Source organism: Melanostigma gelatinosum (assembly GCF_949748355.1).
Source record: "Melanostigma gelatinosum genome assembly, chromosome: 15".
NCBI classification, from domain to species: domain Eukaryota; kingdom Metazoa; phylum Chordata; class Actinopteri; order Perciformes; family Zoarcidae; genus Melanostigma; species Melanostigma gelatinosum.
Window position 1 is genome coordinate 9,162,871 of NC_136648.1, and position 16,935 is coordinate 9,179,805.

At 45.2% G+C, this 16,935-nt stretch overlaps 1 protein-coding gene across 1 annotated transcript; it reads left to right on the forward strand.

The window, feature by feature from the left end:
* The first annotated feature begins 9,961 nt into the window (after nucleotides 1–9,961).
* tmem200cb (transmembrane protein 200C-b) lies at nucleotides 9,962–16,595 on the forward strand. Its single transcript, XM_079284300.1, has 2 exons — nucleotides 9,962–10,049; nucleotides 14,473–16,595. Exon 2 carries the CDS (start codon nucleotides 14,506–14,508, stop codon nucleotides 16,075–16,077), a length of 1,572 nt encoding a protein of 523 aa, XP_079140426.1. The 5' UTR covers nucleotides 9,962–10,049; nucleotides 14,473–14,505; the 3' UTR covers nucleotides 16,078–16,595.
* The last annotated feature ends 340 nt before the right edge of the window (nucleotides 16,596–16,935 follow it).

Here is a 16,935-nt window from a genome sequence, read left to right on the forward strand (position 1 = left end):
ACAGGCGATTACAGGGGGCACCTGGGACCTGGGAGTTAGCCAATAGGAATTGTGATGGACAAAAGGGGAGGGGCTTCGAACTGTATGAGGGAGGGACGTAATCAAGACTTTTTCTCTTTTTGAGCATTAAGTTTCCAGGGGACGGGTGTGTCTCCTGAGGAGCTGGGAAGAGTTTTTTGCACCGGGTTAAATAAGTTAATATTCCATAGAAGTCGTGTACTTCACTGTATAATTGTATTTGCATCAGTAGGATTAAATTCCTTTCAATTGTAAACCAGTTTCGGTAACGTTTTTGCGCTGCGGCGCTGCTGAAGATTGCAGCACCGCGTGCGTACAGGCTCGCTCTCACGGTGGGGCAGTTCTGGCCCTCACACTACTCGTAACATATTGTTAAATAACTCTCTGCATTCACAGTTTAAAGTAGTCTTCAATGTACTCACAATACATTTCCATGTTAAATGTACAGTAACCAGTCAAAGAGCTGCTTGTAAGTATTCTAAGTTTAAGTATCTCATCATTTTGACTTTCAATCTCATAATTTTGACTTTCAATCTCATCTTTTTGACTTTCAATCTCATAATTCTGACTGTCAATCTCATAATTTTGACTTTCAATCTCATAATTTTGACTTTCAATCTCATAATTTAGACTTTCAATCTCATAATTCTGACTGTCTATCTCATCTTTTTGACTTTCAATCTCATCTTTTTGACTTTCTATCTCAGAATTATAATCTATCATAGTTATGACTTTCTATCTAATAACTTCTACTTTCTATCTCATAATTTTGACGATGGGGATATTTTTATTATTATTAGTCGAATTTAAAAATATTTTTTTTGCCTTAGACCCCTGCCTTAGACACATATCTGTCACTCGCCTTCAGCTGAGAACAAGTAGATGAAGCTACACTAGCAGCACTGACATATAAGTGGAAAATGTTGACGCTGATGTCAGGGTCAGATTTAGCTCCTGACGGTATGAACGGATTGATCTGTCCAGCCTTGTGTCAAAGGTGCAATATGGTTGTAATAACACTTCTCTTGTCACACGGCAATGTAACAATTGTGCATCGTTTGAATGTGCAGATCTTTAAAACTCTTGGTTGTTGACGGAGTGAGCTCACTTATTAATGGAACAACACAGTGATTTAATTTCAGTCGCAGCTAATTTCATATGTTGCATCGCTGAGGTTAATTGTAAAAAGGAATGCAATCGCTCCATAAATTTGCAGCTGAAAGCTCTGCAGGATGTGAGTGATGCTGTCGAGTTGAGCCGAACAAAGATCCCTGTGAAACATTGCAGTCCCTCGCCGTGCCTTAAACGGTTCAAGCTGTTTTGGATTACTTTGTGTCAGACATTCCCCGTGATCTTCAGTGTGATCGTGACAATGCTGCAGAAACGATGATATATTTCAGTGAGGAATAGAAAACCTTTTCAAAGTTTTAGAGTTTTCTAAATAACTGCAAAAACTTAAGAATGAAGAAAGTTACATGATAAGATACACACCAAAGACTTTACAAACTAATACAAAACTAAATGAAATGGTATGACTGATAACCGGCAGAGGCCTACTCCTCAAACCTGCAATAATTGAACATATCACACCTTTTAAGGTGATATTCAATTTTTTCAACTCAATTTAAATCACAAATTTGCCTCAGAAAGCTTTACAATCTGTACAACATGCAACATCCTCTGTCCCAGGAGCCCCGCATTGGAACAGGAAAAACTGATATGGTGAACTTTTTCATCAAACTGTTGCTGATTTACACATCCAGTGCAACATTATTTGTGTACATTAAATCTGAATTCTTTTAATTCCGCACTAAATATCTGGCTCTTTAGCCACCAACGGCTCCACTATGTTCCCCAGCTGGCTGCTGACTGTGTCTGTCTGTCATTTGGTGCTGAGCAGGTAGGTTACTGTGGGTGTTTAGAGCTTTTTCACACAAAAAATAGCTGCCTGCTGCGACTGAAAACAATGCCATGAGAGCAGTTCGAGTGAAACTTAACAGCGAAGTTAGATGCTGGACGGCTGTGAACTTCCTCTTCACTGATTTATGTAAACAGAAGAGCTATTTATGTGGCGAAGAGTTGACGATGCACAACAAGGGCGCTGTGCGCATTAACGTAAAGCAAAGTCAGAGCACATAAGCAACTGTCTGTGTCGATAATGAAGTTAAAACAAAAGAGCCCATCAGTCTTTGTCCTTCCACACTCCACTGCTCTAAGTGTGTTTCAGAGGAAAGTGATGAGTAGGCACTCTCACTGGCACGTTTGGTCTCAGGCCAGTGTACAGCCTGCTTTGTTGTTGTATTTCCACCGACTCCACACTCCATATTTATGTCTCTCACTCGCGCTCTCCCGAGCAGCAGAAGGTGATAACAGTAGAGTGTACAGCATGTCTGAGTGCTTTTACTCACATGTTCTGCTGACCGCGCTCATTATGTAAGGAGGATTTCTGGCAGTGGGGATTGTGTCAGGCTGTGCGATCATTTACATCTGTTACACTTTAGGAGGTAGAGCGGTCGTCCAATGATTGGAAGGTCGGTGGTTCATCCCCGGCCTCTCCAGTCTACATCTAGAAGTGTCCTTGGGCAAGATACTGTACTCCAAATTGCTGTGAGTGCGCATGTGAATGTGTATTGCTACCGGCGATGAGCAGGCGCCAACTTATACGGCAGCCTCTGCCACCAGTGTATGAATGTGTGTGTGAATGTGTAAATGCTTTGTAAAGCGTTTTGAGTGGTCGCTGAGGCTAGAGCGCTGTATAATGCAGTCCATTTATCGGCTCCATAGGTTTGGTTCTTAAAGACTAACGATACACATGTAACTTTAAGCCCAATAAAACTCATTCAGTGTTAATGTACATGTTATCACTGTTGTGAACAATTTCAGTTCCTCCTCTCTGGGGATATTGTTTTGGTTTTGCGGCCCAAAGCTGTTTGAGTTCACTCTTACCGCTCTCCACATTTCAACAAGAGCTCTGATAAGAAGCCGCTGTATGTAACGCTAATGGCCAAGCACCAAACAGCAGACAGACGCGGTTGGCAACTAGCTGGTCAACATGGCGGAGGATTTAGCAGCTAAAGAGCCAGATATTTCCCTGCAGACCAATAACGGAGCGAGAGAAAGAGTGAATGCATGGACGCAGGTCCAGTTGGCCAGAATCACAACACCAAACAGATGCTAATAATAATTCTCTGGATCTGCATGATACAATAGGCAACTGTTTGCTACAACGTTCGCCATATCAGCTTTATCAGATGATAATATGTCAGAGTTGTGTTCACAGCCGCCCCACCTTGGCTAAAAATCAATTCATGTGGTTTCAACATTGTTAAAAAATAGACTGAAAACATTCCTTCCTTTTGATGTTCTTTGCTTCCAATGCCCTCTATGAGTTTCTCCTTCTTGCTCTTTGATGAAACTTTACTTTGTGTCTCTTCCGAACCGCCATCTTCTTTTTTATGTGTCCTTTCAATACAGAAGGTCGATGACAAAAACAGGTTGTGTTTAAATAAGACCTCTCCCTGATCCCGAAGACATATGACAATAACAATCATTTATTTCTTCTCAATAATGCTGCCAGTGTGTTGAAGTGAGCTCACAATCATACCGTTCATGGTTAATTTGTTTCATTTTATTGCTTGTTTGTGGTTAATACATGTCTGAATGTAGGTCAATGATCCAATATGTGGAAAGCTATCACCTGCGGCAGACTTTTATCTTCAGAATACCACTGACAGGTCGTTACTCAGCTCATGTCATTCAGTTCGCAGAGGAAAGACTACGGACTACCTTCTGAATACACTCCGACAGCTACGATTTTCAACTGTCCTTCCGTCAGTAAAGGTTAATTTGCCGATAACACAAATGAGTCTGCGCCCCACCGAGCCTTAATTCATTGGAAAATGCTGATTAAAACATTAGCATATAAAAAGATGAATGACCTCAAAGATGCCCAGATAAAAGCAGTCAAAAGTGGTTGTGTTAGGTCGACCACGAGATGAAACTCTTTTGATTGGAAATACGTGTTCAGCCAGTTGCTACACAACTGGGAAATGTTGTGATGGAGATAAGTGATTAATGTGCTAAATATATGCATTGGGAAAAAATGACTGTATTGTTCGATGAATAAGCAAATCAGTTTTGGAGAGAACCCATGTCATCAAATTTTACAGCATATTTGACTCTCCAAAGTCAAAAATAATACTCCAAGCAGTCACATCCATCTATCATTGACTGATGTCTTTGTGTCACACACTCAGTGGAGCCTTTCAATATGATTAAAGAACGTATCCACTCAGGGGAGCACTCTTGTTGGTCTCCCATCAAACCGCCTATAGTCTCCAAAACCACAAAGTTGAGTGCCACACAACTGAAAATAGAAATAGGCGTGGCGCTGTGGAAAAGATAAACTGGCAACATTTGCTCACTCACAGGATTGTGCTGAAATGATGAACGACTTATTTTGTCACAGCCTGCATATTCGGAAGACTCTGTGTTCTTGTTTTACTCTTTTATTTCAGACCCAGCGGTCTTGTTTTGGGTGAAGAATGGAAAAGATATCCAGTTGTGTATACCGTCATTAATCGTGAATGCTTTAGCTACTAAGAAAATACCAAACAATTGTCAATCTTTTTTGCTTCCTCACCCTGCAGCCTTTGACTGTTCTGAGAAGCGCTGACGTAACTGAAGGTCATACAGCCGATGTCAAGACGCAACATTCCTTCCGCTCGGTTTACCTGCTCAGGTAATATCATGTGACTGCTGCTGTATCCATGGCAATGAACCCCTGCAGATGCCCTCGACCCCGGCTCCTCTGACGACGGTGCTGATTAGCATGCATGGGTGAGGCCCGAGCTCTGGTCCTGTCAGCTCCTGGCATGGGCTCTGGCTCACCCCTGCAGAAGACCCAGCTGGCAGTATGCCTCCCTCCCATCACGCTCACGCCTGCTGAATTCCACATGACTGGACCCGTCCTCCAGGGCCCGGAGACCACGCTCATGCACACTGAATGTCAGCGCCAGAATGTCTCGGTGAATCACATGCAGTGACGGTATCTTTTTCGAAGTATAGAATCTCTGAATCTGCAACCAAAACAGGTTTTATCTGGAGTGCTATAAAAACTGACAATAGCTTATGTCATCCTATTTCCTCTGGTCTCGCGGGGCGAGCTCTTTTCTTTATTTCTCGTATCCTTTGCCATTCTGAACGTCGCCTTTTTGACGGGGCACGTGCAAACCCTTCAGCTGTCACTTCTGCCCTCTCATTTGATTCTTCGGTGCCTCTCTGTCAGCCCTCCAGCCCTCCAGCCCAGATAAAAAGGAAATCTCTTCTCAGGTGTTTCGCGAGGCATTATAAAACGGTTGCCATGGAGACCCGGTCTGAGCTCCACATACAGGCAGCAGAGTAGGCGATGACAGATGCAATATTTCACATTATAACAAAAACTGCTTTTTTCTCTTGTCAGCACACAGTCTGATGGGCAGTTGTGTTAAAATGCCAAAGATCAAGACCCTGAAAATAGTTGTGGTCGGTGAAGCTGCATTGGAGGGATGGCTTCTTGCTCCAGCGAGGTGGCTTCAGTGGTATTTTCCGCCTCATTTGGTCTTTGTTGTTTCTCCCTGAAGAGATGACCTATATTATCAAGGATGGGAGATCAAAGAAGGCTTTCTTGAGATCCCGTGAAGCTTGCATCTTACAAAACCCCGAGAATTAGCTCTGATTGCGCAACGGCCTCGCTGCAAAAACAGCTTCTTTGTAGCCTACAGGATTCATGATCCTGCAGTTTAGGAGTAACAGAGCTTTTGATGTTGAGGATTGTAATGACTGTCCTTTCTTGAGATAATGCACACTCTGCTCATTGCTGTTTATGATCCTCTTCATAAGCATCTAAGTGGTGGAAATATAGAAAGTTTAAACTTTTTTTGGCAAACTTCAGCACAACTCCAGTCTTAGAAGAGATGTCCGAGTTCTCTATGTAGGGCAATCCTCCATAACGTTCTCCACATTTTACCCATAAATTCTCATTAGTGTTACCAGCAGATAATACGCGAGCTAATGCTGGCCTCTATTCCTGTTCAGGTCCTTGGTTGCCCATTCATCAGCCATTTATACGGTGGAAATGAAACAAGGTCACCAGTGGGAACCGGCTACCTGCTGGGAGCAAGTGTTCACCAGCTGCTTTGCACTCCCTCTCCTGATCCTTTCTCCTTGGAAACCCAACCACTGGTTCATGTGCCCGCATGCAACTGGGTGTCTCGTTCCACTTCCAGCGCTCCGCGTGAGGTCAGAGACGCCTGGCTGCCGAACACAGAAACGGATGGTCCAGAAATGCACCATATGTCTCCGTGACCTGTATCAGTCGGTGTGTAGTCACGCATATCATTAGCCACAACTTGACGCTGCATATTGAGCGTAATGGCCATTTATCAAAATTAGGTCTTCTCCCTATACAGTACCTGAGCACACAATGGTGCAGAAACTGTGAAACTGGTGTGATTTATGAGGAGGTCCTCCATTCCACTGTTTGAGTTGCCATTGTGCTAGATAATGAACACGGTGCAGCTTCAGCCCAAAACTAAAGGTCAACAGTTTGATGTGTGTGCGTTAAATCATTATTCATAGCAATCTGGTTTAGTGAAGAAGAATACTTTATTCACTGTTATTTCTTCCTGACCCTGTTTTGTGCACTGAACGTCTGTTGTGATTTATGAGGAGGATGCTGGAGTTTGATTGTGTGATCCTTTGGGGAATTCATGGAGTTCTAACGGATATTCCAGGTTATAAAATAGATCAGGTATAACAAATGGGTTTTATACTTAAAGGACAAGTGTGGCCATATCATATGTTTTCTTTATGTCAACAATTTCCATGAAAAGAATAAAACCAGCAATAAACTTATCCCACTCACAAGTTATGTGTGTGTGTGTGTGCGTGTGTATCCTGAGCCTGATATACGTATCGTAATCTTCTGTGCTATAGAGCCCCATTGTTAATAAAATGCTATCTAGAGCACCAAATGTGTTCTTCAGCTGAAAATAGTCCCTTGTCAACATACAAGTTATTGCTGTTTGAGTGGCATTTTCTACAATGCCCAACTGTTAAGGAAATGTATTAGCTTACTTTGTAAATTAATCTATATATTTGTGACTTCTTGTTCAAGATTCAGGGCCCCAATTGGTGCCTTACTTGCTACAGACAGGGCAGTAGTCGTAACGTTTTGAGAGACACTGATTGCACATCTAATCAGACAGAAGGCAGATTTTTCACTCCTCAATTACTCAGAGTGGTTGTTTCCAGTTTAATTGATGGCCCATCATCTCCCCCAAATCTGTAAAAGCTCTCAGCTGCTGTGTCTTTATTTCTAAGGCCTCAGAAGGGAGCACAGCTTTTTATCTCTCCCACTGACTCCTGCAGCAAATGACGTAATGATGAAAAAGTTTCCCGCAGGTAGTTGATCTCTCACTGAGTCCATATCTCAAGTTTCCACATCCCCAATTAGCCAGTACAGCCCAAGCTGAAGAAATTAAATGAACCCCCTGCAGCTCCTGATGCTGCTTCAGATATATATATATGTATATGTTTTAGCTGTTATCCAGCATATTGCACATAGAAAGAGTGTCTGACAAGTAAAGGAAGCCAGAGGGCGAAGTGAAGGCCGCCTTCTGTGCTCTGGCTGTGCAGATACAAACCATAACAAAGCCGGTTACATTTCAGGAGGAGATTCACTGGAGCTATTTCCGATACAGTATTTGTGAGCCCTACCATGGTGCACCGTCCCCTGGGAGCCTGATGTGTGAGGCAAGAAAATGGTGTCGAAGCCAAACTATATGACACATCATTCAAGGCGGACAGGACTGGAGAGAGGTGTCTTAAATAACCGTGACAGATTATCACTGAGAATCAAATTGAATTATTGTATTCCTGCTGCCTTGTGGATGCAATGCGCCTCCCAAATATGAAAGACCCAGTGTTAGGAGTGTGTGACATAACAAAAAGCTGAGAGTTTTGATCCCGCTCTCTCTCTCACCTGTCTATTCACTTTTTCAAATTGCCTTTCTTTCTCTTTCTACGACTGAGAATGCCCACTTCATCACCATACCTGAGGTGAGTTTAATACCTGGGGAGGTCTCGATAATAAATGATTAAGTATGTGAGGGTAAAGTCATTACGGCAAGTTGGAAAGTCTGCAGAAATGAATGCTAATCTCCTGCCGCTTCTGCAAGAGTCTGCAATCTTTCACCTGCAGGTCACGGAAACTATACACATAACAATGAGATGGCAATAACGTGAATATTTAAAAAATGCTGCCTTTTGCCAATAACTTAGTTCTTACTCCATTGTTGAAATACTAATGAATTAAACCTTTTTTTCTTCCTCTTTTATGTATTCAATTAATTAAACAGGACAGGTGCCGGCACGTCTTTGGCACAGAGCACATTAGCCACTGTCAACAAAGACCCACAGATCCATTTAAGGGAGCTCGCAGTGAATCCAAGACCTCGTTTTGTGGCTGGCAACGTGGAATCAGACTTTGTTTGAAATACAGAGCAAAATGTGCCATGTGAGTGTGCTGTCAAACTGATTAAGTGATTGGAATCAAGAATATGAGATGGAGGGGGGGGGGGGTTGATGTGCAGATGATGTGACTATGGGTGTCGACTTGTATGGTTGTGGTTGGATTCTGCATTTAAAACTGAGTTCATTTCCAGATATATATGTAACACTTTAAAAAAGTGTAATATAAAATGATACAGCTTCTTATCCGCAGCTAAATGAGTGAGATGAGGGTACAAGGACAGTTGGGAAAGGCTGGTGAGGCTTCCACCTGTGCAACCACTTGACCGATATTCAGTTGAGTATTTTGAATCATATTATTTCTACAGGCTGTTAACAAATTTTAGCCAATAGTTTTGTAATAATCGCTGCTGTCTTTCTCTCCTGGATATCTTCCAACAACATATTTTGGAGTATGTGTTCGCAGTAACAGAGTTTCCCTGTCAGAAGCTCAGAAGCATCGGTTGTGTGTCAGACCCTTCCTATACTGCACAAGCTTAGAGCTTTACTAAAAGCTGCTCCAGACCTCCAGACCAACACTGGTTTAACGCCACGGATTAAAGACAGCTCTTTAAAACCCCCGGATTATTCCCCATGTCCGTGTATACTTTGACTCCCAACTGCGGCATGCACACTTTAGTTTTCTCTGTTCCTTTCCTCTAATTTATGCCATAAACAAGGCACATTTCTGGGTCATAATTTCGCAGTCAACTCTCTGGAGCATCAGCGAGCTTTTGTAATTCCTGCTCCCCCTCCTGCCATGTGTGTAGCTGCTGCCTCTGTCTCCTGTCTCACAACACTGAGACACATCTGGACTCTGTCAGATTTCATTTTGTTAAACATTGGGACGCAGCACACAAGCAATTACAGCAATGCAACCCAAGGGAGAAAGGTATGGGAGAAGAAGGCACATGCTGTTAGAGATGATGGATTTGGTGTTTTTGAATTTGCCTTTCTCTGACCTCACCTGCACTGTATGTGCAGTTTGAAACTCATAACACAGTTATTTATTGATGCATTGTATTTTCCCCCGATAATTCTCAGAGACATGCACATGCAGTGCATGCACTCTATTATTGCTGCCATACAAATTCTGAGATCATACAACAATTATAGACTGGCAAAAATGCAAGCGGCATTCGTATAATACTCGATTGCTGTACAACTTTCATTCAGCAGGTTACTGGTGATTTTGTGTCCAAACATGCAGACAATCTAGAAAGAAGAAAAAAAGACGTGAAAGGGTTAACAGCATAACGCACAGTATGATAAATGTCCTCAGCAGCCCTCCTTTTTTCACGTTGCCCAATAATCACCACCAATGGAAATGCAGTTGGCCCGCCCCTGCCGGTCTATTGTGAGTCTGCGTCCAACTGGAGACCACTCTTCCACACTCGGCACCAAAGTGGCGCACCACGACATGCACAGCTGAACGAGGAGTGCGCCTTTGAAGATGCTTGGTTGTCGAGCCACAATTTCTGGTAAGAGACTCGATGTTTTATGATTTCATTTATGTTGTTGTACCTCCTGCGTCTTAAAACCCCAACTGAATATCCGTGCGTCTGATTCCACATTGACTGCTAAACAGGCTGTATTGCAGGGTTTAGGAAGTCTAATAATTGTGTAACAGAACGGGTTTAGTTGGGGAGCGTTATTTTTGTATCTCGAATAAATCGACGGACAAGAGTTTTGATGCCAGGGAGGCGTTGGACTTGAAACAATGCGCCCTCTATCCAGTTTTATCCGTGCGATTAAAATCATGATTTTGTTGCAGTTTATGGAGATATGTCGGTCTGTCTTAGATATTTGGCTACATCTGTCAAATATGCGAGAGACATAAAGTCAAAAAAAAAGGTGGTGGAACGAGCAATATTTCAAAGGCGGATCTATTTATCCAGTTAAACTTTTTTTTTAACGGCTCTGATGTTGCAATGAAATACCGATTTGTGATGAGTTAAATGACTGGCATCATGCGTTTGAATAAAGGTATAATTATGAACACACGTAGCTCTACCGTTATGAAAGCATGGGCTTCGCCAGGCCGTGGAAGAGGTGCGGATGTTTGTCATCTTGTCTGCACCTTGCGAGCCCCCAAAAACACAGTATGCTGCTTTGTGCGGGAGCGACATTTTCAGGAGCAACCTCCAACCTCCACAGCACCTCCTATTTTTGCTGCACGGGCTTTTTTTTCCAACAGAAGGGAAACAGATGCGCTGTAATGTCAACAGTCGATTACTCATGCAACATTGCGCGAAAATAGGCGCCCCCGCAGCTTGGACGGACCGAACGTCGAACAGCGAGCCTCGTCTCTCCTCCATCCTGCCAGACGAGCAGCTTCTTCAGGGAGACGTTTACCGAGCAGCTGGCAGCTTCCTGTTCAGCACCGCAGACAGAGACACAGGCTGACTTGTCCACACCCACTTCTGGTCCACGTTACTGCTGCCCTTCTCCGTTCAAACATAGGCACGGGTCCGCCCACGCTCGATCAGTTTTAGTGCGGGTTGACGTGCTCTCTCGCCCGGGAGGCATTTGAGTGCTCGTCGGATGTGATATAGTGAGAAAGTCGCTATAAACAGCAGCTGAGTAGCAGTGGGTTGTTTGCGGAGGCTCAGGTGCAGAGCCAATGTGTTCTACTGTTACGTGGGAACTGCCTGTAATAACTTGGATCATAAAGGGATGTCAAGGACTGCTAGGGCCGAGAGAGCAACACCCAGAGCAACCTCTAAAAACGTCTTTTTAATTGCTTCTCTGCGAGGAATTTGTGGAATAAGTTATTCATGAACCTCAGCCCTAAGTCATACACAATTAGGCGTGATTAGTCAAATTAAATACCTAGCTATCAGCACAATCAAGGAGGGAATGCTAGAGTCTGTCTCATTAATCAGCCTTGTCTTCCAATCATCATTCACTACATGTGGTTGGAACTCATCAGCTGATGTCTGGAATCATGATGAGTGTTTGTGCCTTCCTTGCCCTTTGGACCGAAGCTCCCACTTATTGGGCTGCATAATCATAAAACCAATGCAAACATCTTACGTGGCACAGACAGTGTTGGTGTGTAAACAAATGGCTATAGCGGCTCACATTTTCCCTTGGAGAGGTGCTGTATATGCGAAGGGCGCCGTCATCTTGAAACGTTTGGTTGACGGTGAAGTGGACTTGGGTGGAAAGCAGGAGGAGGGGAGAGTGTTGGTGGGAGAGTGTTGGTGGGAGAGTGTTGGTATGGAGAGTGTTGGTATGGAGAGTGTTGGTGGGAGAGTGTTGGTGGGAGAGTGTTGGTGGGAGAGTGTTGGTGGGAGAGTGTTGGTGGGAGTGTGTTGGTATGGAGAGTGTTGGTGGGAGAGTGTTGGTATGGAGAGTGTTGGTGGGAGAGTGTTGGTGGGAGAGTGTTGGTAGGAGAGTGTTGGTATGGAGAGTGTTGGTGGGAGAGTGTTGGTGGGAGAGTGTTGGTGGGAGAGTGTTGGTATGGAGAGTGTTGGTGGGAGAGTGTTGGTGGGAGAGTGTTGGTATGGAGAGTGTTGGTGGGAGAGTGTTGGTGGGAGAGTGTTGGTGATAGAGTGTTGGTGGGAGAGTGTTGGTATGGAGAGTGTTGGTGGGAGAGTGTTGGTGGGAGAGTGTTGGTAGGAGAGTGTTGGTATGGAGAGTGTTGGTGGGAGAGTGTTGGTGGGAGAGTGTTGGTGATAGAGTGTTGGTGGGAGAGTGTTGGTATGGAGAGTGTTGGTGGGAGAGTGTTGGTAGGAGAGTGTTGGTATGGAGAGTGTTGGTGGGAGAGTGTTGGTGGGAGAGTGTTGGTATGGAGAGTGTTGGTGGGAGAGTGTTGGTGGGAGAGTGTTGGTGGGAGAGTGTTGGTATGGAGAGTGTTGGTGGGAGAGTGTTGGTGGGAGAGTGTTGGTGGGAGAGTGTTGGTGGGAGAGTGTTGGTGATAGAGTGTTGGTGGGAGAGTGTTGGTATGGAGAGTGTTGGTGGGAGAGTGTTGGTGGGAGAGTGTTGGTGGGAGAGTGTTGGTATGGAGAGTGTTGGTGGGAGAGTGTTGGTGGGAGTGTGTTGGTGGGAGAGTGTTGGTGAGAGAGTGTTGGTGATAGAGTGTTGGTGGGAGAGTGTTGGTATGGAGAGTGTTGGTGGGAGAGTGTTGGTGGGAGAGTGTTGGTATGGAGAGTGTTGGTGGGAGAGTGTTGGTGGGAGTGTGTTGGTATGGAGAGTGTTAGTGGGAGAGTGTTGGTGGGAGAGTGTTGGTATGGAGAGTGTTGGTGGGAGAGTGTTGGTGGGAGTGTGTTGGTATGGAGAGTGTTGGTATGGAGAGTGTTGGTGGGAGAGTGTTGGTATGGAGAGTGTTGGTATGGAGAGTGTTGGTATGGAGAGTGTTGGTATGGAGTGTGTTGGTGGGAGAGTGTTGGTGGGAGTGTGTTGGTATGGAGAGTGTTGGTATGGAGAGTGTTGGTATGGAGAGTGTTGGTATGGAGAGTGTTGGTGGGAGAGTGTTGGTGGGAGTGTGTTGGTATGGAGAGTGTTAGTGGGAGAGTGTTGGTGGGAGAGTGTTGGTATGGAGAGTGTTGGTGGGAGAGTGTTGGTGGGAGAGTGTTGGTATGGAGAGTGTTAGTGGGAGAGTGTTGGTGGGAGAGTGTTGGTATGGAGAGTGTTGGTGGGAGAGTGTTGGTGGGAGTGTGTTGGTATGGAGAGTGTTGGTATGGAGAGTGTTGGTGGGAGAGTGTTGGTATGGAGAGTGTTGGTATGGAGAGTGTTGGTATGGAGAGTGTTGGTATGGAGAGTGTTGGCGCGAGAGAGGAGAGGCAGAGAGGGATGGAGTGTATGGAAGCTAGAGTGAGATGGAGAGAACATGCCCACTGGCCTCCTGTCTGGACACATTACATTTTCATAGGCTGATATCGCACCGGCACAGCTGAATATAGATACATAGCACTCCTTGTTCTCCACTGTCAAGTTGGGTATCTGTCTCTGTTTCTGTTACATCATTGTATTTATAGATTCAGCATCAGCATCAGCAGATGGATCTCATCTGTTGGTTTACTGACCATCTGATGACTAATATTGCAACTGCCTTTGGTGCAAAGAAGCAGTGTACACTCTACCTGTAGATAATCTCAGATACAGGTCCGGATTGATTCGCTAGTGGATCCTGGATCCCCCCTTCCCTTTTTCCTCCAACCCATTTCGCCCCAGAAACCAACGAGTATTCCCACGCTGGTATATTCAAGTATTTCTCGATATCATGAAATATTCATGACCAAAAAAAGTAAAAAAAAACAACAACTTGAAAACAGGAGTTGTTGAGAGTTTAAACTCTTCAAAAACTGCTTCACGTCTGTGCGGGTATTGTTTCATCAGATGTGGTTGACAAACAACCCACTAACTGTCATCAGATTGTGATTCAAATGTTGCTAAATCCTCTGAAGTACGAGACATTGTGTTTAATCCCTCTCATGTCAAATGAGTAAGAGGAGCAAAGAGAAAATGAAATACGTAAATAGTCTCTCAAAAATGTTCTTAATGTGAAATATTTGTGTTCACGTTGGACCCCAGCGCTGATTGTAAGAAGCTGACTGAGAAAATAGGTTCTCAGGGGCCTCAGAAGGAATCATAACTAGATCTTCACACCATAAATCCCTTAACATTTCAGTTTATATCATGTTTTAGTGGTGTTCATCACCAAACTAATTTGTAAGTAATTGTCACAGAGTGAACCTGCGGCCTTCGAGGTCCCTCAGGGTTAGTTGCCAGCTTTGCCTGGTTGACGATCCTTGCACATGGTACATCTGGATTACATGCGTAGTAATCTCTCAGTGAAATGAACAAATTCACTCCGTGGCTCTAAATGTCTGAAACCCTTTTCTTGTCATGTAAATCATTAAACTAATACTCTGTCTTTTTTATTTTGTGTCCCGCCAGGTTGAGTGACAAGCCTGCGGTCCAATCGTCACCATGATAGCCACAGGTGGCCTGCTGCGCATGAACAGGCGCCAGGATTCCCTCCGCTCCAAAAACCGGGCGGAAAACAAAAGGAAGCGGAAATCCAAGAAAAAGAAGAAGAACGATGTGGTGGTGGTGAAGGGGAAGCTCAACCTGTGCTCCCCGGCCGGTTTTGTGGCTGCCGTGGGACTTATAGTTCTCATGGTGGGGATTTCCATGGCGGTACTGGGCTACTGGCCCAGCCAAAACCAGCAAAAGTACCAGGAGCGCCGCAGAACTGGAGGATACCAAACCAACAGGATGAGCTACTCCAAGAGTCTGCCTGTTCCCTCTAACCTGACCCATAACAAGACTCACTCCGGACAATCCGGTTTACTCAACCAGAGCCATTCTAACAGCAGCACCCCCGACCCCGCCCCCGCCCCTCACTGTGGCTTCCTGTGTGAATTCCTGAATAATTACCTGTACTCAGACAATCTGAAGGTTTTTGGACCGCTGGTGATGGGAATCGGCATTTTCCTCTTCATCTGCGCCAATGCAGTCCTCCATGAAAACCGAGACAAGAAAACCAAAATCATCAACCTGAGGGACATCTACTCCACAGTTATAGATCTACACAGCATACGGTCGAAGGAGTACTCGCCTCTAAACGGTTTGGTGAACTACACTCAGTCGAGGAGTGCCGAGGGCCAGTCGGGCCAGTTCCCTGCGAGCGGGACGCTTACTCGCAGCTCCTGGCCCTCCACTGGCCTCGGTTTGCAGGGCGAGGTGGGCGGCGATGACGTGTTCAGACGCCCGTCGTTGGCCAGCAGGCCTCAGAGCTGGTCCAGAGATGTCCAGACCTTTACGGACACCGTCTACAGCATCTACAAAGACTACAGCAATAGCAGCGAGCAGGCGCCGCAGCCCCGGCAGTGGGAAACCACCTCCATCGTCACCTCCTCTGTAAACGCTTTCACCCTCCCCGTGATCAAACTGAACAACTGTGAGGTGGAGGAGTCTCAGAGAACGGAGGCGGAGGGACGCTCCGAGGAAGGGGTCGTCATCGAGGCTCCTGCTGGAACCATTAGCGAGGAAGGACAAACCAGCGGTAGCCCGACTGACGAGACGGACGTCAAGGACGACGCCTCGACGACGGATTCCCCCCCGCCCCATCGGAGCCGCGAGGACATAGCCGCGCACACAGCTAACCAACAGGGGGCGACACAGGCTCCGCCTCAGCCACCGTGGACCCAGCTGTTTCCTCCATCGCCTGTTGCCAGAGCAATGGGGTCACAAATCTCGCTCAACTCCCTTACGGATCAGCCCAGGTCTGTACGCCGCTGCAGCCTGTCTGCGTCTGTGTGCCGTCAAGGCGACAGAGCCAGGCGCTTCAGCTGCCCCCGTCTGGAGCGCTCCAACAGCAGGGGCTACATCAAACTGGCTGATCTGGGGGGCGAGTCCTTCGAGGCCTCCGACACGGACACTTATTTAGTGGCAACCGAACAGGAAGTAGCAACAGACACAGACGCAGCAGCAGCAGCGGAGGAGGAAGCTCAGGGAGAGGACAGTCTGGTGACATCCATCACCTCTGCAGAATCCTAGACTTTTTGCTGGCGAGCCTCTGAAAACTGTTGGATGTCTTCGTCTTTGCTTCGTATCTTCTTCTCTGATTGCTGATGTGAATCTGGAGCGTACGCAGCTAAGGACTATTGAAACATGGCCATGAACACTCAAGAGCAAGGCTCTTTATCAATACCACATCCACAGCTCAATATTCAAATGTAATTTTTCTATTTTTTCAATGTAGCAAGAGCAATACTAAAGACTTGTAAGAAGATTTAGTAAAGATTTCTAACAAACAAAACGAAAATCTGATCTGATGAGTTTAAATTTTTCTTTTGTATAACAGTAGGGCAAACAATGTAGCCTGTAGAATTGCCAAAACCGTCACTGAGAACTACTGTCTGACATGTTGTACTGTAGCATTGACATATGCCACAGAAAAATAAATAGTCTAGAATTGTTTCTCGACATCGTTATGTGAATACCACGTGAATAGGTGAACTGAATTGAATCTCAGGTAGATGTTTGGTTTAGGATCAGGACCTTGAGGACAAGGTCTTCCCTGTGCACACTTGTTTATATGAAACATTCATGGTTGAATAAACTTGACTGTAACACTCCTCCTGCCGGGTCTCGTAGTCGTCCTTGTTTGATAATAGATGAAGTAAAGCCGATGCCAATATAGTTTGTCTGCTCCATGTAGGTTTTAGAAAAAATAAATGGAAACAAATGAAAAGCTGTGGGCCTGTGAGTGGTTAAGTGTGTGGTAATCCTGCAGATGGTATAGATTTTGACTTGCTGCACTTCAGCAGCACTTCTTCTCATTACTGGGAAACACTGCAGTGGTATTGATGTTACACTGTCCGTGCTAACTGAACTGAGACCAGTAACCTATAA

Coding starts and splice junctions, on each gene's coding strand:
- tmem200cb (XM_079284300.1), top strand. CDS start 14,506: ATGATAGCCACAGGTGGCCTGCTGCGCATGAACAGGCGCCAGGATTCC.